This window comes from Hoplias malabaricus, chromosome 12, assembly GCF_029633855.1.
Source record: "Hoplias malabaricus isolate fHopMal1 chromosome 12, fHopMal1.hap1, whole genome shotgun sequence".
Lineage (NCBI taxonomy): Eukaryota > Metazoa > Chordata > Actinopteri > Characiformes > Erythrinidae > Hoplias > Hoplias malabaricus.
The window spans coordinates 29628903-29652480 of record NC_089811.1 but is presented as its reverse complement, the minus strand read 5'-3'; the positions used below and the strand labels follow the sequence as shown (position 1 = coordinate 29652480).

Sequence of the window (23578 nt, the reverse complement as noted above, 5' to 3'; positions counted from 1 at the left end):
GAAGGTTTTAAAAACTCCAGTAGCATTGCGGTGTGTAATCACATACAACATCACCATGTCCGTGTCACAGAATTGCTGAGAATAATCCACCACCAAGATCCTGAACATTGAAGAAATTGCTAAAAGCAGCCTCACAAAGTATGCAGAGCAAAAGGTGGACTAGTCTGTAATTGTAGAACTACACAGAACTGCTACCCCAAATCAATTCCTGGTTCTTTAGAGTTTCTACTACACATGTAAATGTTAACACCTAGAACATAAGGTGATTAAAACTATACTGTTTTATATAAACACACAAAATAATTGATTTTTGCTCATTAATGATGGCATTTGAATTATTTATTTATTTTATTCTTGAGGAAAAAATGCATATTTTTTTCCCCATCACCCTCTAACTCCACTGGAAAGTGAAATGACTACAATTGCTTTTCCAGCTAAAATTTCCTGCACTAGTCTATAGTGACAACTGCAGCCTATCAGTCAGTGCCTTTTCATCACTGTTTTACGACTGTGGAACCATAACACATTGTGCACTGCCCATTTAGCCTACAACGACCATATGATGTGCTAATCCTAGTTTATACTACAGCTTTTCTTTGCACTCTGTACAGCTGGACACCTTCCTACGTTACTTTCAGGGCCCAAAAAAAAGAAAGAAAAAAAATCTGTTATGGAGCTCCTAAATGAGTTTGAGTGCTTGGTGGACACTACTGTCTTTTCGGAACTGAGACCTGGGCAAATGAGAAGCACAATTATAATGTGAGTTCAGAAATGCAATATGAGAATTAAGAGTTCACTGCCTATTTTGTCTCACTGGATTAGGCTGCAGCAGCAGCAGACAGGACATTCTGGAACGGCTGGGCCTTTGGCTTCCAGCAGATTATAGAGTTACTCATTACTTCTAACCTTCTATAAAATGGAAAGGGGATACTGTTTTCTCTGAACACAGAAACATTTGTGAAGCCATGCCTTCTGGTTTTGGAACAAAGTGGAATCTAATTTGCAAAGATGATACTTGTGAGTTTGTGGTGTTGTCCTTTTACAGAACAGTCTGCTTATGCATGTAACCAAAAAATATCAAAAGATTTCTTATTTACTGTCCAAAAATCTATGACAAAATTCCCATCATTTAATCAATCAATAAGTTCAGGGAAAAACATATAAAGAGCTAAAGTCATGCTACTGATGCCTTTTATGTATTTTTCCTCTCACAGAAGTGATTCCGCATTAGGATGCCCCATGCACAGCGCTGAGGCATTCCAAATCCCTAATCTACAATAGATAATCAAGCTCTAATCTACATTCCTTCACTTCCCAGCATCTACACAAGGCCAGAAGAGAGCCTCCTGCACAGTAAGTCATGGCCATCGTTGTGTGCTGGGTAATCATGGTGCAAACACTGAATAATCCTGCTGCCGGGGGTAATGAATCCCAGGTTGAGGCCCTGATGCAATTTGGAGAGGCCATAATAAACAGTGCTGTATGTTTAAAGAGCTGTCTGCGCCGAGCCGATTTATATTTACTGTCCTTATCAGAATAGGCGGCCACGCAGAGAGCGTCCGACGTGTTTAGCTCTTAATTTGCTTTAACCACTCCGATTTGTGCTTACATCGGCAGAAGGTGGGAGGCCCATCCATCAGTGTCAATGCTGTGCCGGCACATTATTTGAAATCATTTTTGAGGGCATAGCTCTCAGGGCAAAATGCTTATTTCTCCAAACTAGGTAAAAGTCATGAGTAATTACAGATAATTCACCTTGAACACTTGATATTCGCAATACTCTTTCACCAGTCTTGACAATAGGACATGCCAAATAAATCATAACACTGACATTCACCACAATAGCCTACCATTCCCCTTCCTTTCACCTTTAAGACTCTTTGAATAGCTGAGTAAAGGCACAGTTAATCTCTCTTTCAGCTTACATAAAAAAACACCATCTGAAATACAGACATGATCTTTTTTATTTTACTGTAACATTCTTTCCTGCAAACTAAACCTACCTTTCACATTTTATAGTGCCAACAATAAAAAGAGCAAGAGGAAACCAGATTTGGCAGTTGCATGGAGCAAATTACAAGATTACCTTAAGCAACTGCCAACAAGTAATTTTAACACTTAATAAAGTTTTAAGAATGATTTGGTTTGAGAAGCCCAGGAGGCCAATTCATAGTAAAACAAATAAACAGGGTCTTTACAGGACACCATGACCTTGGGGCTTTGAAAACAGAAATAAATTAATGTGGGGACTTTATGCCTTTAAGGCTAATTTCTATGGTTCTGGGCTATTTTGTTATGGTTTTCCTGTATGCTATTTTTGCTGGGCATATTAAAGTTTATTACTGGACATTAATGCTGTAGATAAGAAAACTGTAAACACATTTTGTGTTGAGGTAACTATTGGTACCCCTTTAAAATAAGACTACACTTAAAGGCTTTAAATGCTTTAAACTCCTGTCTTTTATAGGGTTATTAATTATGCTTTAAACACCTTGAAAGTCATTAATAGTCCTTTGAAACACAGAGATAGGAAGTGTGACAGTGATTTCGGATTTGTCTAATACTGAAAGTGTCAGAGAACTTACTGAAAAAACAAGGGAAAGAATAAGCTCAGACCAGAGAATGTGTATTTAGTCATTTCACATGTTAAGGTAAACTACATTATCATTAATGTATAAAGAGACACTCTGTTGATTGGTAATTCATTAGATTCATTCATTTATTCTTTATCTGTAAGCACTTATCCAGTTCAGGGTCGCGGTGGGTCGCGCTGGAATCATTGGGCGCAAGGCGGGAATACACCCTGGAGGGGGTGCCAGACCTTCACAGGGCATCACACCTACGGACACTTTTGAGTCGCCAATCCACCTACCAACATGTGTTTTTGGACTGTGGGAGGAAACCGGAGCACCCGGAGGAAACCCACATCGACACGGGGAGAACACACCAACTCCTCACAGACAGTCACCCGGAGCGAGACTTAAACCCACAACCTCCAGGTTCCTGGAGCTATGTGACCGCCCTAATTCATTAGATGATTAAACCTATTAACAAATAAGTGCTGAAGCTGACAGGCTTAATGCCGACTGATGAAAAAAGACAAAGTAAGGGCAGTATCTGGCAAGATCTGAGGTTTAACAGTGCAGATGGTTGTAGGTTCACTATTTGGAAAACAACAGGTCATTTATGTGTTGTAACTAATTATTAATGACTAGTAATGTATTAGCAACATAATTAATAACCATTAATGCACTGATTTTAACAATTTATAAACATGTATAAGTGTAGTCTTATTTTAAAATGCTATCAATTTATTAGCTATATTTGCCCACATTTAATAAACAAATATAATACTGCAAAAATGAGAAACAACCCTCCAATTACTTAATTGCAAGTCAAAATTTTTAAATAAGATATTATTTTTTCCAGAAGTTGTTAAGGAATATAAGATATATAAGATAACCTGCTTTCCAAACTTTTGAGAGTAAACTCAGAATAGGGAATATGCAATAGCCAAATATATAATATAAAATAATCACCCAGTACACAAACCTAAACATCACATGTGTATGGATTTACCAAGACAGCGTGATGCAGAACTGGCAAATATCATCTAAATCAGGACACTGAAAGTGTGAAAATATATACTCTGAGAAACTGATAAAAAGAATATGAGCTGCAATAAAGGAAACTAATTAAATAATGGTTTCCTACCACATCAGAAGAATTACTGTGGTTTGTTTGTATATATTTTTATTTAACATGTATTCATTATTTTTCTGTTTACTGTTCTGGATATTTTAATAATTGTCTATTTCTAAGAAAATTGTTTTTTTTTTTTTACACAGTAGTGAACATAATGAAAAATTTAGACAAGAAACCCAAAGGTGGAAAACAAAGAGCAAAAGTGGAAGGCCCGTGTTCTGAGCAGTATGAATATGGGTTAATAGTGATAAACATACCCCATGTGATGGATACGATATCCATCCCAGCTCCCCTTGGCTTGCTTTGGAATCCAACAGGTTAACTGCAGGAGAAGAGAAAGAAAGAGAGGAAAAAAAAAGACAAATGAGCGTCTATCCCTTGTTAGCCTCAATTACCCTCCCACCCGTCCCCCAGGAGACATGTCTGTTCTGACCAGTGGAGTATTTATTCAGCTGCACTACTCTCATGGCACGATCAAATTAAACAAACAGTGGAAGGCTCTCCTCTCAGTAGATCAGACTCATCCTCCACACGGCTGAGGCTGGTGCAGGTGGTGGTAACTGAGAAAAGTTCCCCTTCATTGGGAGGCCATTTCAGCTCCAATCCCTGTGCTGCTGATGGTATGAGGAAACCAGTGGGTGGTGGAGTCTCACATGTCGATATCTTCCCCATCATTTCTTTGTGTGCTGTTTCACTGATAGGCATCTTCAACAAGGCAAGGAGAACACAAATGGCTATTATCTGACAAGCATCATCCGAATGAAATCCAATATTTTTGATGTGTTCGTAAGCTGTGAAAAGATTATAACACAGATCCTCCTGACACGCTGCATGCCTACCTATTTCTGTCTTTTGCATGCACAGCTTATGGGAATGCATACAGCTTTGTCACACAAATGTCTCAAAATAAACAATATGAGGCACACCACATTAGCATATCCTCGCTGTAGCAAATGGCATACTTTGTTCATTTTCTAGGTGAGACTAACCACCCTTAGAAAGCGACAGAGGGACAGGCACCTGGTCTTTTATGCAGGTGATTTATAGCCGCGATTTGGTGGCACATCGAAAGCAAAAATGATGACACAACAACCTGAGCTGAGATTTTCTTCATTTTATGAAAATTAGTATCGATTTGCAGACATGACAAAACAAAATGTCTGGTTCTGACAAGCCCTTGGACCAGAGTCACACACTCTGAGGTCCCTGGCATCAACGGCTTGAACTTTTATTTCCTACCAGCATTTGATTGCTGTTCTCAACCATGTGGCACATAAATTAAGGACGAAAAACATTTTTTTTTATGTGTAAATAAAAAAATATTTAATAAAACTTTAAAGTGGAAGAATGTAGTAGATATTGCTGGTGTATTTGGTGAGCAGGTCCCTTTAGATACTGTGCACACCCAGAAGCTACATAATGTGGGGTGTCCTGATTAATTTGTCACATTTTAAAGCAGAATAATATCTGTTTTGCTGAATTTAACATGGGAAAAATAATATATATGCATGCATGCTGTGGGACATTTTATTTTCTTTATTATTTATTATTTAGTTTATTTACTTTATTATCTATATTCTTTATTAATAAACAGAAAGGAAATACACACCAAACAATGAAGGAAAATGTCATGTTTAAATATATTTCATACAAAGAATGTGTTTAGTTCATTTTCCCTCTGAAAACAAAACAAAAACTGTAATCTGATCAGTAATGTCCAAAATTTTTCAAACCAAACAGAGGCACAGTATAAACATTTCACCGAAGTTAATGGACTAGTTTAACCATATTTTCGGGTGTAAGAGGTCAAAAATATTAAATCATAAAAAATTATAAAATCAATAAATTCACTGATACAAATTGCTCATTTCCCTCCTGGATATTTTTATGGACAGTTTATTATGAATTGACCAAAACTAATACTACACTGATGTTCAAGAAACTCCATAAAACTCAATTTGAATTAATAAACCTTTTCTAAATTCACTTGGAATAACTTTTTTAAAAGTTACAATTTTTGTTATTAATGTTATTCATACTTTACCTTACTCTAAAGTCTAACTTTACTCTAAAACTTCCCCTTTCATAACGTTAAATAACCTTTATAAATAACAGTATTAAAGGGTTGGTATTTGGATTAAATATAAAAGTCAGATAGTGCTTATGTTTCACTGAATTCACATAAATGTGAACTATGTCAAAAAGTGTCTAACTTAAAATTACTGACTGTTTTCGACAAATTCCTTTTGAATTAGTTTGGTGTTTGTTCCAGCTTGGGCAAATCCAAATGTTTGTATTATTTACCAATTTCTTTCAGTTAAAAGTGTAGTTTTGTTACAGTATTGTTACTGCAATATAAAATGACATGTTTATGTCAGTGTGTGAGTTGTGTAATTTGAGATGTTTTTATTAGGCCGTGTGTGTGTGAATGTGTGTATGTATGTATTAGTTGAAATGTTGCAGAGATTGTAGCCATGTGTAGTCCAAGAAAATTTCTCCTAGGGAACATTAAAATACATCTTAACTTTCATTCAATTTTAAGACCATTCTTCTACCACAAAAATTATCAGATAAAAAAGTTTTTGTTCTCAGTTTGCAATCTAATGTAAAATTTAAAAACAAAAGAGCACTAAATGCCTTGATAGCGATTCTTAATTTACTTTACAATGTCTGGAAAGAAGCTACTCCTTCATACAACCCCAAACCCTAAAGCAAGAGGAGAGAAAAAGCAATTCTGAAGCAATAGTGAGTCCTCAAAGCGGAGGGTGAATCTAGGACAAAATGGCTGTATCCTTCTGGATGTATAAATCATGAGCACCATAGTGCACTATAGGAGAGAGGAGGTGAGTGTCTACAAAGATACCCTCATTCTACCATCCTGACAAGCTCTTTGACATCTCTCTGTCTCTTGCTCTTCTCAGCTCCACGGCTGTTTGATTGAGCGAAGCTCTTGCAGGCACAAAGAGAACAAAGACTGCCGTCGATGTACAATAAACGCATAATCACAGCTGACATGTGGGGTACTCAGCATGGCGCCCATGGCTGGGATTAATCACTATGCCACTCTGCTCACTCTCCCAGATGCCCCGGCCAGTAAACACTCAGGCCAGACTCGCTTCAAACACTCACAGAGCAGACAAAGACATAAATATACTTTATTGGTACCAGGCTCATTTACTTATCTCAAAAATTCTGACGGAAGACATAAAAATCTGACAACGGAGTTAAAAGGCCTTTCAGGCCTGTATCTTTCAAACAAGAGAAAACACTTCAGTCCGGCCCACCATATAAAATGACAGGGAGTGGTGCCTGTGTCCTGGCACACTGCTCGTATCTGAAGTTAAAGGGAAAGAGAACACAGCCCATTATCAGATTCCAGTTCAAAACTCCGAAATAGGGGCCGCACCTGAGAGACAGCCAAACAGCTGGCTGCTCTCATACAGTAGACCCAGATTCCTATTAACTGTAATAAAGATATCTGCTTATGTCAGATAATGGCAGCTAACATCCAGCTCCATTGGTTCCAATTTAAATTTCTCAATGAGCCGAGGCAACGTCTCAAATTGAGCTGAGCTGGGGAATTTGAGAAGAGAAAATTAGATGGCTACGATCGTGAAGCTAATTCTCCAGCTGTAGGAGCAGGAAATCACAGTCAAAGACACCACCCAGCCACCTAGCAGTGTGGCTACATCAAGAAACCCCTCTGAGCACAACAGCGGCCTGCCTGCCTGCGTACGGTAACTCGACTTATTAATAGCAGTTCCTCTGCCTGTCCATGGGAACAAACAACACAAGGCAAAGCAGGTAAATCAATACAGGAGAGAGACAGTAATCTTGGATCACAACCACAGGCTGCCCATGAGCATTCATTGTCCTGATAAATCATCCCTGCACCAATAACTATAGTTTTCCTTTCATCAGCACAAGGCACCTTTATTGAACACGTCAGCAGCAGTCAGGAGAAGACAGTGTTTTCATTCACTAACGATCCACAGACAGCCCACTGCGAGATGGGATGCGCAGATTTGAGAATCCTGCACCGATAAGTTGATACTTAAAGGTATATATAAAATAAATAACAACTTTGAATACATAAACCTTTATTGAATTATTTTTTTGAAGAGGGTCACAAATAAAGTAAAATTTTAGGGCAGTGACCCAACTTCATTTAAATTTTTTGACCTTCAAGAAAACAATAAACGCATCAAATGCCAGTGTGATTTGTTCAATGCTGTTACTGATGCAGTTTACAGTTTACATGTTTACAACAGCCAAAAAAACCCTCCCAACGTACAGGTCCGATAATATACCGGCCTTGTTTAACAGACAGCGGAAAAGCCACATCAGTAAGTTGATTACGATCACCGTAAGCTCAGTGAGAGAACCATATGGCTCTCAAAGGACAAGCGAGACTTTTTCTCAGCTTTCCATGACCTTCACCCTTCTCAGGTAGCTAATTAAATCTGTTATTAAATTAAAACGGGAATCAGTAGACTCAGGTGGTGTAACACCTCTGAAGCACAGTCCAATGGGACGGGGCATGCAGAGGCCTGGCTTTATTAAAAGCTGATTGTGAGTGTGTGGGACACATGGTGGAGTTGAGGATTATTTTCAAAGGAATTTAGCCGAGAGAAGCAAAGAACGGCTCTCTCTCTGTGTGTGTCTGTTTCAGAGAGCCTCCACTGATCCAGCACCTCAGCCTAAGATGAACCCTCCCCTTCAGCTGGTCACTTCTAGAACATAAAGTTCACTGGAAAATCTCCAAACGTCTAACAAAGTTCTTAACATCTTATTAAAACGTGCCTTCAAAATCAATAAATAAATGCATGTCATCTCAAGGTTAAAAAGCTGAACTTCAATTAGCAATTTGTATTTGTTCTTTTCTAAGACCATCTTGGTTTCCAAGTGTTGGTTTAGTAATATGGGACCAAAAACAACACTGAAAAATCTTACATTAGAGAGGTTTACCTCAGAAATTAAAGGAAGCAAATAGATTTAATTTCTTAATAAATTGTACAACAATTGTGGTTTTGACTTTAAAATAAACTTCAAATAAATAAACTACCTACAAATAAATACAAATATAAAGGTAATATCACCTTAAACATGTGGCAGCAACTCTGCAATCGTCCCTGGTCCCACCTACAGTGGCCTGGTGGTAATGAAGTATTAAACTCTAAAGTATGAATAATTTAGCTGTCTCAGTGTGTCTGCTGTCCCAGCCACTGCAGTGTTTTCCTCGCTCTGCTCCGTACAACCATGCACCCAGCAGCCCCTGTCCACACGCCAATAACCGGCCAAAGCCCGCTGCAGGACCTGAATGCACTATTTTTACCATGAGCACACGTGTAAGCAGATTTTCGGCACTTCTGAAAGGTACCATCGCTCACAAAATGTTGGCCTTCCCAGCGGGGCCTAACGCACCTCCACACCCTACAACAGCCACAGTGACGCTCACTCTAAATATATGAAAAACCAGTGGCAAGGCTCGCAATAAAGGCTTTGCATTACAATAAGCAAAAACCAAAATTGTTCTTTTGTGTGTACATGACATGGAACTAAAGTTAACCAAAGTTTTGATTTTAGAGCAAAGGTCTAGAATTAGATGCTACAGCACATTCTCTGAAAGCATCGGTTTAACACACAAGCAATATTTACCTTTGCATTGTTGCATGCAGATTGGACCAAATATTTTCTTATACAAGCTAAGCCACATATGCTCGAATATGCAAAGGAAAATAAGAATTGAAACTTTAGTCCCACAGGTTTGCACAAGCTGGGTTTGACTTACACAGGGCCTGCTAAATGGCAGAAAAATTCATTTGCTTCTTTAAACAGAAGTATGTTTCACTAGGCAGTCTGCCCAGATTAGAGAAAAGATAGGAAAACAAGTCGCTGCTTTTTCTCCATGTGTTGTTTATTATAAAGAAAATATCAATCTGGCATGAAACTTGCCCATTGTCCTGCAAATAATTATGAACATTTGCCAGCAGTTATACAATAAACTTCAAACATGGCCCTATAAAGATCTGTGTTTTCAAATATTTAAGCTGAAAATGTCATTACTTGCCTGACAAGGCCTATCTCTAAGAAGACCCAGATACGTGGAAAAAATTTAGAGGGAAATGTAGAAGGGATTTGCCATTCAGTTGAGGACAAAACAGTTCTGGATAGCTGTTTTCACAAAAAGTCTCCAAATGAAGACTACAGCACTGTAAATAAACAATAAAATATAAAGAATAGAGAAACTATATTCAATGAGCTGCTTCATTGGAGTCAATGCCAGATAAACATTAGTTAGATGTGGTAAATAAAAGTCTGTCTTGCGGGTTTAAAATCAAGAATTGGGAAGACTAAAAAAATTGTAATCATATGAATACTGCAGTACATTCTATGTTGGATTATTAAAATATGCACTTAGTTTTTATTACTTTTATTCGTTACTTAATTGTATATCCTGTTAAATATTGTTTTTTTGCTGCTGTCGCCCACACTTCTCTGTAGCTTTATGGCAGGAGTTTTGTGGCTGTAGAGAGAAGGCCTGTTAATCCTAAATAAAATAAAGCCCCTCTCTGTTTTACTCCGGGTTTTACTGCCAGTCTGAAGAAACAAGTTCTTCCTCTGGAGCAAGTTCATAACACGGCCCTCTATAAATCTCCATCTTTCATCTACGCGTTTAATCGACGCTAATTATCACCGCACCGGGGTGTGCACTTTTACTGCGAACACTTGTCTCTCTCTCTCAATAATATTTTTAAACTTATGACGGTCGTTAAGGTCACACTGAAATTCAGACTTTTTCAGCGAAAGGCCAAAAGATAATACAGCAGTCATACTCCATTACACTCCACTCACACACTTCCTCAACTCAAACAAGCCGAAAATCATCGCTTTACTGCCGCACGGGGCAATAATTAGTCACGTTATAAATCACCCTCTGAATCCCGGTGAAGACGCCATTGTAAAGCAACATTTTTAGACTCCCACTGTCGTGCACGAAGAGAAAAATATAAAAAACAAAACAATACCGGGTTAAGCAACAGAAATAAATTAATAAATAACTTATAAACTGTAACTATGTGCTCTCTTACCGAAACAACACATGAAAATCTACGACTGAAAATACTGAAAAAATCCACCCCAAATATGGACACGGGGAAATATTAAATTCGGGCCTCGACAATGATGAGTCGAAAGAAATAATCTTCAACTGTACCTAAATTCCCAAAGCAGCCAATGCGGTTATTAAATAAACCTGTCTTACATACAGAGATTAAAACCGAAAAAAGCGCAAAAGGGAGAACACCTCATTTACTGTCCGCGTTTCCTTAATGGGTAATAAGGGCCACTTTGCTCTGAATGAGATTAAATCAGGCGTGTGGCTCTATACTGACCCTCACTGGCGAAACTGTGGCCCTTAAATGTAAAAAAAACTCTTTTGTTCCGACTTTAAAACTCATCAAAAGCAGCAAACCTGGGTGATATACAGAGGAGACAAACGCCAGGCAGAAGCAGACATGAGACAACTGTTGGTGAGAGAAGGCCGCGTGGACTAGGCCGCGGAGGAAAATAGCAAACAGAACGAAAGAAAGAAAGAAAGAAAGAAAGAACTTTTGACACTGTTATGGACAGATGTCAAAGTGTCTGTTGGTTCATAAGGTCTTCGGTTTGTCTGCATGTAGTTGACGCTGGATTTTCAGTGTGTACTTCACCTTTATAAACAAAAGGCATCACCAAAAATACATTTAACTATAACCAGGACTTTAACTATAAACTGCACTAAATGGAACGTATAAAACGAAGTAAGCATTAATGAGAAAGTAAAGGTTATTTTCTACAGTGAGGTATACATTTAAACAAAGTAAAGAAGGCAATAAATAAATAGATAAAAAGATTATTGCAAACTTCTGTATTGTATCAGAGTATACCATTTAACTTTAATAGCTATAACTATGACTTTTGCCTGGCCAAAAATATAATCTAAATCACTACCTGAGCTCTCTTAAAACGATTAAGCTACAACTTTTTTGATTTGGAAAAATATAACAGCGGTGTACAGTTATTTTAATACCCCGGTTGTACTTTTTCTTTCCTGTGTAGTTTAATTGTATTCCATTTCCAGTGGAGCCCGTTAGTCGAACACGGAAGAAATAAACAATGGCCTATCAGACTGTGAACGCTGGTCCATATGTTCATGTCTGTTTGAATAGGGGTCATTCGCTTTAGAGAAATTAGAAAAAAACTGTTTATTTCATCGCTCAAAAGAACTGGTTTATTTTTTCAGACAAGTCTAAGAAGAGCGTGTAATAATTCGGAATGGATAACGGCAGAAAGTCAACTGCTTCAAAACCCGCCTCAATCCTCTGGTAAATCACACAACACCCCACACCACTGCCCAGTCCATAAACAGCACACTTCGCTATTGTGTCGTTTACTTTTACTTCACCCTGTTAGCCCACTAAGCAGTCTGTTATTGGCTGTGAAAATCCCCAAATGGTGCCGCGGTAAAGAGACAGGCGTAGCTCGAGCTCACCCGGGCTCAGGTATAAAACAGTAAATAGGGTAATATATGTTATTTACAACATGAGTTTGGCATTTAGGCGTGTGAGAGTGTGACACTGAGTTTATTAAAGAGAAAATAAAGTTAGTCAACAGACAGGCGACAGGGTCTTCCACACAGGAGCGACATAAACTGAGCCTTTTCTGATCAGCTTCACCACCGCTGTACATGGCATTTAGTCTGATATCACAACATTTTAACCAGAAAAAAACATCACTGAAATGTAGTGGTGTGTACTGAGATGACAGGGGAGAATGACGGCTTGGTGAGCAGTGAGGACTGTTCGGCTGTTAGATATTATTATTATTATTATTAATATAAAGATCCGCTAGACAGCAGCCGCGTGGAGCTTCGTAGAGACAAAAAGTGTAGTCAAAAATAAATAAATAAACAAACAAACAAATAAACAGGGAAAAAATCAGCACAGTCAAAATGAACCGGAAAATGATGCGGAAGGTAAAAGAGTGAGTACAATGTGATAATTCGGTCCTCGACGCCGGCGGGTTTTCCATACATTTGTGTTTAGTGTCAACACAGTCTCTCTCTGAAAGGACAAGCATTCGATACTCGATAATCGACATTCGATATTAAAAATCCCAGTAACGCTGCGTTAGCGTCAAAACTGACGGCAACTCATTGTGAAGTGTCTCTCAGAAAAAATAAAACCCACTCCATTTATGCACTTGCCGACTCCACAACCGAAAGGTGCTTTAATTCCTGACCCGATCTTAAGAAAATAACACAGAACTAACTACACAGACAATGTTTGCCTCCCAAATGTCACATGCAGTCAGTTGTGTCAGGACGACCCCGAGACTAAAGCGACGACGCCGTGCACGCACTGAGAGTCGCGGCGGGTCCGGGACGTAACCTGAGGTGAAGCGCTCACTCGCATTTCCCCTCGCGCCTCTTCGCACAAACGGCTCCTTACCTTCATTGGACGGGTAAAGGCTGGAGAGTGCGCGGGAAACGAGCGAGAAGAAGGAAAGGAAAAGTGTTAAGCTGCTGCAGTCCATGATGGCAGTTCAGAGGGCAGCGCGAGGCACATAACTCCATGAAGCATGCCACTGATGTGAGGGCTTCGATCCCGACACAAGTTACCATTCTCGGCTCAGAGGCTGATGTCAAGTTTGACACCGGAGACGAGGAGGAGTCTGTGCGCACTCGTGCCGAAGCTGTCTCCCCTTTCCGCGGGGTCCTACCGCCCTCGGCGCACAGCTTCATAGCCCAGGAGTTCAGGAGAGGTCGACTCATCTCCAGAGGGCCAACAGAGTCAGGATCAGAAAAGCCCTAGCTGAGGAACAGATATTGGATATTCATCACTACACATTACTGCCATTTAGTCAGCTTCAAAAGGCGATAACTTTGACTGTTATTTTTCAGTATAAGACGCTCCATGTTATAATTCATGTACAAACATTTGAAGACACATACTGATCCGAGACTCTCAGGCAATGCTCAGAAGTGTAAAAACAAAGGTCCTTTTTACAGTTTTGTTTTTTTAAATAGGTGTGACAGCTGTAAAACAAAAAAGCAAGACAGCTAAAATGTTAATGCCTTTGAACTTGCTGGTGTTGGCAGGCTTTAGAAAATCTGCTGGACCACAAAGAAAACAAGCAAAACACAGATAACTCACTCTCGCTCACTCAAAGCACAGATAAACCAATAGAAACCATCTTATTTTAGACATAGGAGGAAAAGATCATATTTACTGAAAGAAACAATAACAGTGTGTGAGGATGGCCAGAAACAAGATCGATGGATACAACCAGAGATGACAAAAACGAAGAAAAAAAAAGAAAACTAAAGAATCAAACACATAACTGGACACTGCAGAAATATTACCCACACAATCCCAATAATAGCAGCGGGTTGTCTTCCCTTTGCTGTTGTATCAGCTGTACTCATCTGGGAAGACTTTACACTAGATGTTGGAACATGTCTGTTAGGACTGAATCGCATTAATCCACAAGAATATTAGTGAGGTCAGGCACTGCTGCTGGAGGACTACTTCCAGATCCCAAACGCCACTCATCTTGAAGGCACTGGATGGAGCTCCAACACTCCTGAGAACGGTTTGACTGCTGCACAGATATTGCACACAGTGACCTTAGGAACATCCGAGTCTCTCAGTACGTTTCTATGAAGAGTATATAAGCTATGGAGTTGAATGTGCACATTAGCAGTCTCTTGGAGTAGTGCGCATTAGAGTATCCATGTTCACCAATCAGAATCATATTTCTCAAGTTCTCAGAATAAGGAGATTCTTGCCAGTGACCACAAGCTCTAATATTAATTCAGCTGCAATTATTTTATTATTTTTATTTAAAATGTTTTTTTATTCTTTTCTTTTTTGGGACTGAACGAAACATCCAGAGCATCAGGCTCTTTCAGCACAACTCCACTAATAATCTCATTGCTATACAGAGACAGAATGGCTGTGATGTCATACGTGCATTTTATACAATTCTAAACAGCTGCTGGGTGGAGTGTGTGCTTTATCCAGCCTGGGAGAGCGAGCTCAGATAAATCTACTTTAACAGCTAGTTGGGGACATGAAGAGAAGTGCTGCTTTGTAGACAGCACCATACAACACCATCATGAATACATCAACAGAGTACTACATTACCATACAGACATTACATTGCTTTATTTAAGTACAATCTGCAATGGAGGCCTGTATTTCTGACCACAAAATAGCACTAAGCCCATGGAATTTAACCTCATATAAATCAAGTAAGTGCAACAATGGCATGGAGTCCTCAGTGCATTGTTAAAAAGATAATCACAGGCTTGTTTTGTTCTTTGTTTCAGAGTTGAACTAGCAGTCAAACTTTATCTTATATACATACGATATTTTTCTGGGGTTGCACGAGTTGGGATTGTTTGTTCTGGGTGTTCCGGTTTCTTCCCACAGCCTAAAAACTCATGTTGGCAGATGGATTGATCCTCAAAAGTGTCCATAGGTGTGAGTGAATATGTGAGCACATGTTGCCCTGTGATGGACTGGCTCCCTGTCCAGGGCGTGTTCCCACTTTGCGCCCTGTGATTCCAAGCAGGATCCAGATGCACCATGGCATGACCTGGATAAGCAGTTACAGACTATGAATGAATGTATTTCCATTTATAGTGGTTTCATTATAAGAATGCATGGAAAAAAACTACTTGTTTATATTATAAAACTTATTTGGGTTTATATACATTTTCACTGTGCCAACTTAACTGTTCAACCTCATTAATGTCCATCAAAGGGGTTAAATAACAATATGAGCTGTATTTCTCATTTATCTCATTTAAGTAATATTTTGGAATAATTCCACAACATACAAACCTTCAATTAACAAGTCCATTTGTTTAAAATTTGTTTAAATGAGTCATTCGAAGCACTAACCCTGTCTCATCCTTAATGAAGAAAGCCACTGCCCAGACACTACCAGATTGGTTCTTTAAGAGTGTGGATAATCGAGTCTTGCTATGAACTTGAACCAGTGCCATTAGCATCAGATGTTAAACCTTGCCCTCCTTCTCCTGTTGCTGATGACCCATCTCCACCATCTCCCACTACTACCTCCCCTTCATCCAGCATTTAATACCGTACAGTGCTATATATTGTAGGCTAACAGGAAACTCAATTCCAAAAAGTGTGGGATTCCACCTGAAATGCAAATTTAAAAAAAATCCAGAATTGTATAATATGTTAATCTCATTGACCCATATTTTATTCATAACAGCAAAGAATGAACATCAGATGTTAAAATCAAGACCAAATTTACCATTTCAGGGCAGCAATGCATGTCACAAAAGCCTGGAAAAGTAAGTTCATTCATTCATTCATTATCTGTAACCGCTTATCCAGTTCAGGGTCGCTGTGGGTCCAGAGCCTACCTGGATTCATTGGGCGCAAGGCGGGAATACACCCTGGAGGGGGCACAAGTCCTTCACAGGGCAATACAGACACACACACATTCACTCACACCTACAGACGCTCTTAAGTCTCCAATCCACCTGCAACATGTGTTTTTGGACTATGGGAGGAAACCGGAGCACCCGAAGGAAACCCACACGGACACGGGAGAACACATCAACTCCTCACAGACAGTCACCCGGAGCGGGAATCGAACCCACAACCTCCAGGCCCCTGGAGCTGTGTGACTGCAACACTACCTGCTGCGCCACCGTGCCGCCCTGGAAAAGTAAGTGATACTAATAAACAGCTGGAGGAGCAATTTGCAACAAAGTCACATGACTGTATAAAAAGAGCATTTTAGAAAGGCAATGTCTCTCAGAAGCAAAGGTGGGCAGAGGTTAGCCAATCTGTGAGAAACGGCATCTACAAATTGGAACAATTTCAGAAAAACGTTCAACGTAAATTTGCAAAGACATTGAACATACCACCACATACAGTACACAATACCAGCAAAAGAAATCCTTGTGCGCAACAGACAAGGCAGATGGTCAATATTGGATGCTTGTGATCTTTGGGCCTTCAGGTGGGAGTGCATTAAAAACAGGCCCCATTCTGTACTGGAAATAACTGCACAGGCTGACGAGCACTTCAGAAAATCATTGCCTGTGAACACAGTCCTCAGTGCAATCCACAAATACAAGTTAAAGTTTTATCATGAACACGGTCAGATAAATAAAACTGAAGTTTTTAAGAAAACATGGACACTGTGCCCTGCAGGCTCAAGAGGAGCGGGGCTATCCAGCTGTTATCAGTACACAGTTCAAAGCCTGCATCTCTGAAGGTATGGGGTTGCATTAGTGCCTATGGTGTGGCAGTTTACACATCTGGAAAGGCATTATCTAGGCTGAACTGTATACAGAGGTTTTAGAACCTCATACACTCCCGTCCACACAATGTCTTTGTCAGGAAAGGCCTTGTATACTTCAACAAGACAACGATACACCACATACTGCATCCATTAGAACAGCATGGGTTTGCAGGAAGAGTCCGGGTGCTGAACTGGCCTTCTACAGTCTGTACCTTTCACCAATTAAAAACATTTGGTGCATCATGAAACAATAAAAAAGAACCAGGAATGTTCTGTGTTCTATCGTGAATAAAATATGGGTCTATGAGATTTGCAAATCAGAGCACTCTAATTTTAATCTATATTTATTTTTTAATCTATATCTAATTTTAATCTATATTATTTATACATTTTACATAGCATCCCACTTTTTTTTTTTTTTTTGGAATTGGGGTTGCACAGAGCTGGATGCCTAACTTTCTTCTGAAATGAACTTGTCAGCAAGCTATCAGAACACAACTTTTTATATGAGGAATAACTGTACTTTAATCCTTACAAGTAGCTTAAATGAATATCTGAGCAAAATAGAAAATGTTGTTTAGAGGCCTTGAAGAACAGCAAAATGTTGCTGAAAAACTTGACACATTTTCAGGAGTTCTCACACTGGGCTCCACACAGTGCTCCCTTTTTCCCCTTTTCATCACGTCAGTCTTTGCAAAAAAAAAAGAAAGAAAAAGCTTATGCCACATTTCTTTTCTTGGGAAAAAACCAAGTACATTTCAAAATGGTGTATATGTTTTAGCCTTGTCTTGTGGTCACCTCTTACAGGACGGTGATGAGCTTGATTATTTGTGATAATGGTTTCAAGAACTGCCAGAAAACAATCTGGTAGAAATCCAGCGACTGAACGACTTCCCATCCTGGACAGCGAGGTTTTCAGAGCAAGAATCTTGTCAGCAAACCTGGGCAAAAGCCCAGACAGCCTGAGGGGACATACCAACACCAGACTGAGTTCTCCACAAGCACAAAATCAGCCAGTGTCATTTCACATCACCATCCTCCTCCAAAACTGCTAGCGTCATGGAGCATGAGCCCAAATTTAACAATCTGTTCAACAAGTAAACATGCCTGGAGTGTGATTTAGTGAAGAAAAGCTAAACAAGGAGGCAAACCATTAGACGTGGCAGTTAAAAGAAGGGAAACAACATTTGGTTCTCTTGATGGCACTGAGGTTTCGTCTAGAGGCGCACATTCCGTCAGACTGCCATGTGTGGTTCTTATTATAGCGTGTGAAAGTTAGATGGAATTACTTTTGATGATCTCATTATAGTCAAGTAATAAGGTTCTAACAAGCAGTGCAAAGTTTGGACACACTTGCATGATTTGAAGCAAGATGGACTAATAATCAACTCATAAAACTGTTGTGACATAATAACTAATTTCTATAAATATGCTACAACTCATTCTGTTGAAGCAAAGCTGATTTAAGCAGTAAAGGGGTATCAAACTTGTCAACTTACAGTCAAAAAATAACAATAAGACACTGAGGCACGCTGCCTTATAACTGCTAGGAAGACCTCTTTTCCATCTTGTACTGCAGTTCAGATTCACAGTTTTGTAGTGCCACATTGTACTGGGGATGCCAGCGTTGTCTGGATGCCATCCCTCCACCATCTGCTCATGGAGTACGCCAGTCAGAGTTTGGAATGGCACCTCTGTCTTGCCAGCCAACATAACAGTTGCATTGCATTTATTCTGTCGTAAATTTTGCCAAGGGCCCCACCCAACTCATCATTAAAAGAGGACCATTATCTTTGCTATTCAACTGATCCCATACTCCCAAATCATGGCTCATTATTTCAGTACAAAAGAGAGCCTATTTACTAGTTTAAAAGGTGAACCTAAATTTGGCATTAATGTATTTTGTTGCAAACAACTAAAAAGAGGCAAGTACCCACAAATTTATAACTTAATCACAAGTGTGAACCAGTTGCAATCAGTGAGAAACTGGGGAGTGGAGTTGTTTTCAATATTTAATTTATTTCATTAATTTATTCAAACTCTGCAAAATACACTACGGTATTTCGAGGGGTTAAAGAGCACATGGAGACAGCCCTGGTGTTTGATTTCCTTCGACAGTGAGTGATTTCATATTATGTGATGTGGTTGGCTAATGGGATGTTATTTCAGTGTTACTCATCCCCAAAGGCTGTGGAAGCTGACAAATTACAAGTAGGTGAAAACACAGTATACATCAAAACTGAGCAGGAATTTGAGTCACAGCATTGCTTGAGATGAATACGTAAACTATTTGCAAGTTAAAATGGACTGTTTCTGTCTCAAACTGGTAATATTTTCATTTAAAATGATTTAAATTCTAATGGTCACATGATCATAAATAATATTCTAGAATATTTTCACTTAAACCTTTTTAAAAGCTGACAGAAAATGTGATTTGAAGCAATGCAACAGAAAACCACCTTCAGTTCCCTGAATCACATTTCAGTGAATAGTTTTTCGAAGAAACCATTTTAAATGAATATGTAAAAAAGTATCAGAAGTGGCTTGATTTAACTTGCACATAGTTTTGTAAAGCTTACAGAATAAAATTAAACATGGCAACACTGAGCTTGTTATTTACATTTTATATTATGTAGAACCAAGTAAATCCTCATATCATGGCGATTTTAAACCTTGAAGAAGCCTGCCTTCAGAAGGTATCCTAAGAGATTAGTGAAAGCAGCCATGATGAAGTACAGGCCTCATCTCATACAGCTCACATCATATGCCTACTCTGTAAAAGCACCTTGCCTAATAGCATGCTATTGGACCATAGCATATTAAGCCTCTGTTCGCTGAGCACATCTGTGTTCCCTAGATTGTAAAGCCAGGGGGTGCTTACATAAGCCTGATACTATGGGACTCTACCATAAATTTGCAATAGTTATTACACTGTGAGAGCAGCCTGGATCATAGCCTCTTTGCCTGGACAGCTTCTGCTCAAAGTCAGAGAATTATCCCTCACCAATTCATTAATCATAGCCTTTCATTATACGTGACTGATTTACCATCATACTGCTGCAGTCACCCAGGCCAAATATTGAGATGGAGAAAAGTGATATAAACCAGTCTTCTAGGCTTTGGTTATACATTACGGCATCTCTGTGATTACTCTGTAGACAATTACATTTATTAAAGCTACATTCCAAAACCACTGAGTCTATAGTAAAGAACTTTTTTGGGGATATCAGCTTAATAGAAATGTCCATTCTCTTTGACTCTGTGATACGTATTTTCCTTTCAAATAAAGTAGCCTGATGCCAAACCACTTTGGAGGCAAATTATTAAGAAAAAAGGGACCTCTCGGAAGCAATTAGCTATGTCTACTCCTCATTTACAGCAGAGTGTAATTGCTCCCTTAATTAGACTTACAACTCTGCCACCAAGCACTCTGCCAGACTCATCTGGTGTTCATGACTGGAGGTTACTACACTTTTAAAGTCTAAATGGCACAGATCTGCATCTAATGATGCACTATAAATGCAAAAGGGTAAAAAGAATGCCAGTACATACACACGCAAGCATACAACCTCACGCACATAGCATACTGAGACAATATCTGAGGCCATTTCCCATCACAACGGTAGTAAAAGTCAAATATTTATTTTTGAGTCAGACAAAAAAGCATATTTAACAGAAACCATATTTATCAGAAAATTACACAGAAGCCTCCAATGCTAAAAATATCAGTTAATATCGGCTCTGTTCTTATTTACTGCCACTGTAATTCCTCCCATATTGGAACCAATGATTTGCAGCTGTGTTCTCTAAACAAAATCTGTTCCAAAATAAGTCAATGACATTATGTCCTCTTTCAGTGAGATGCTAACATTCATACAAGCAACTAGCTAAACACACCTGAGACTGTCTTTGGTACACTGCAGTATCCAATCAAAAATAGTCAGATATATTATTGACTGCTAATTTAGCTCACAACATGTTGCCTACACACTTAAAATGACACTTCTTCAAGGGTCCTTTGGTAAAGAAAATGGCCTTGAGCAATCAAAGACACATCTGCATGATTCTTTGCATCATGAAAGAGTTCTTCAAACGGATGGCAGCAAAGAATTAGCTATAGATGGTTCTATATAGCACTGTTAGGAAAAAGGTTCTACATGGCAACAAACAGGGTTATTCTATTGTAACAACATTGACATTCTAACTATAGAAGGACCATTTTTTGGTGCCATATAGGACCCTTTTCAAAAAGGTGTCAAATCTGTAACACATTTTCCATCAACTTGAAGAACGCTTTCACAATGCAAAGAAACCTTTAATTTTACAAAGGGCTCTTTAAATGTTCATGGTTCTATATAGCACAATATGTTCCCCATAAAGAACTCTTAAAGAGTAATCATTTTTAAAAGGAGTGTAGCATATAAAATATACCAAACAGGCATGTTACTAATTACATTCATTCATTATCTGTAACCGCTTATCCAATTCAGGGTCGCAGTGGGTCCAGAGCCTACCTGGAATCATTGGGCACAAGGCAGGAATACACCCTGGAGGGGGCGCCAGTCCTTCACAGGGCAACACAGACACACACGGACACTTTTGAGTCGCCAATCCACCTACCAACGTGTGTTTTTGGACTATGGGAGGAAACCGGAGCACCCGGAGGAAACCCACGCGGACACTGGGAGAACACACCAACTCCTCACAGACAGTCACCCGGAGCGGGAATCGATCCCACACCCTCCAGGCCCCTGGAGCTGTGTGACTGCGACACTACCTGCTGCACCACTGTGCCGCCCCTTACTAATTACAAATAAACATTAATACTACTAAAAATACAAACTAGTCATTTAAAAAAAAAAACACTTAATTGGAGAGGGTCTTTAAAAGATTTTCAGAAGCTAAGAAAATGTAACTGAAAACATCAGATAAACAGCACTTTAACCTTTCGTCTTTGAGATAAAAATAAAGCCCACTGTTGCTTCAGATGAAAAAATAAATAAATTCAGAAGTGTTTATGAACTTCCTTTCACTGTGAAAATATATCTTTAGGCTATAGGCCTGTCCACTGGCTGTAATGAGAGGGGGGAAAAGTTTATTGATAACTGAAAAAAGAATGAAAGCTGTAATAAAGAGAAAGCAAATACACAAAGAAAAAAAATAATTTTTTATATTGTTCTGTGAAATATTTTTTCTGCATAATTTTTCAAAAAAAATGAATAACTAAATGGCAATGCTGACTGACTATAAAGCATTGAGACTTGCTGAGTCTAATACTCAGGAGTACTGCCACCAACATTAAGTGGAGATGTTCCAAAGATGTGGTGATTTAGTCACATTACAACAGTTTGAAAATTCTTCTGTCCTTAGATATGCTCTATAACCTACAAGAACCATTTACTGCGCATATCAGCATTTTCAGTAAAAATAGCTTCCCCTCCCACTTAATCGACTGAAGCAATTTGCCAAGCGAACAATCATTTGGGCTCAATTGAAAGTAATCTTATCAACTAATAACAAGAAGCTGACAGACGAGGCCCATGATTATAGCCTGTCTAGTTGATGGCATTTACATTTATCAAGGCTGACTCGTGGGCGAGTGCAAGACTGCACTGAAGCACTGAGCTCAGGAGACACCCAAAACTGGCACTGCTGACACAAAGCTCAGCGCTTTTGCATTTTTCCCCCCTGCTTTTCCCTGAGAAGCCCCAGAGTTTTCTCTAAATATAGCTGGGCATGCTCTGCTCAATCAGAGGCCAAGGGAAGAGGAGCCCTTGAAAACCTACAAAGCAGAGTTAATTACAACAGAGCAGCATCTGCATATTCAAGGGGACCTCCGCTAAAGATGTGGGTTTCAGGGGGTAATTAACTGAATACAGCATAATTACAGCTGTCTTGTGCTGTTCCCTCTGCTGGGCCAATGACGAGCGGGAGGTGTCTCTCAGTGACTTTCTCCCCTTCTAGCGACAGGGTCCGCTAACAAGGACGTGCACCTTAGCTCAGCCCGAACTCAACAGCACCACCCCCTACCACACCCAAGCCCAGCACAACAGCACAGTTCAACTGGCCGCCAAGAGAGCTCACAAATCCTCACAGTCCTCCGGGGCTGTTTATTTAAAGTTTGATTGCTGGGAGTCAAGGAACTGTTCCGTTTAATCTTTGGAACGAAGTTCAGATTTCACCAGAATGCTGCTGTCTGTAATGGGATGCACGGAGCAATGGCCAGTTCTGGTTTAACTCAACGTGAACTGCATCATGACATACATGACATATTTTTAGCTCCAAGGTTTCGAGACATGTCAGGGGCAACGTGCCAGACCTCAAATGCTTTGAAAAGACAACGACTGCATGTAACCCAGGAAAACACATGCTACTTAGCTTACGGTCCTCAGCTCTGCAGACCGGGGAGCGCAGCAGAAAGCTGAGGGTGCAGTCTCTAATAATCATGCTTTGTTTAGTGTTTGTTTGTGGCTGTGTTTGGGAATCTGGGTCTCGAGGCACTGTGGATTCGACTCCCTGCAGAGCACAGCCCTGTTGT

The 23578-nt window shown here is 39.5% G+C and overlaps 1 protein-coding gene across 5 annotated transcripts in view; it reads right to left on the bottom strand.

Moving 5' to 3' along the window:
• Window positions 1-23578, bottom strand: part of epha3 (eph receptor A3) — a 196529-nt gene that overhangs the window by 78318 nt on the left and 94633 nt on the right. For 3 of the 5 annotated variants that reach the window (XM_066641188.1, XM_066641192.1, XM_066641193.1), the window contains exons 1-2: window positions 13197-13360; window positions 3963-4027 (exon numbers count right to left, since the gene is read on the bottom strand). In XM_066641188.1, the coding sequence (XP_066497285.1) occupies window positions 3963-4027; window positions 13197-13281 (150 nt within the window). In that variant the 5' untranslated portion in view covers window positions 13282-13360. Of the gene's footprint in view, window positions 1-3962; window positions 4028-13196; window positions 13361-23578 lie in introns of those variants that run through there. The other 2 variants (XM_066641189.1, XM_066641191.1) reach the window with 1 other exon arrangement.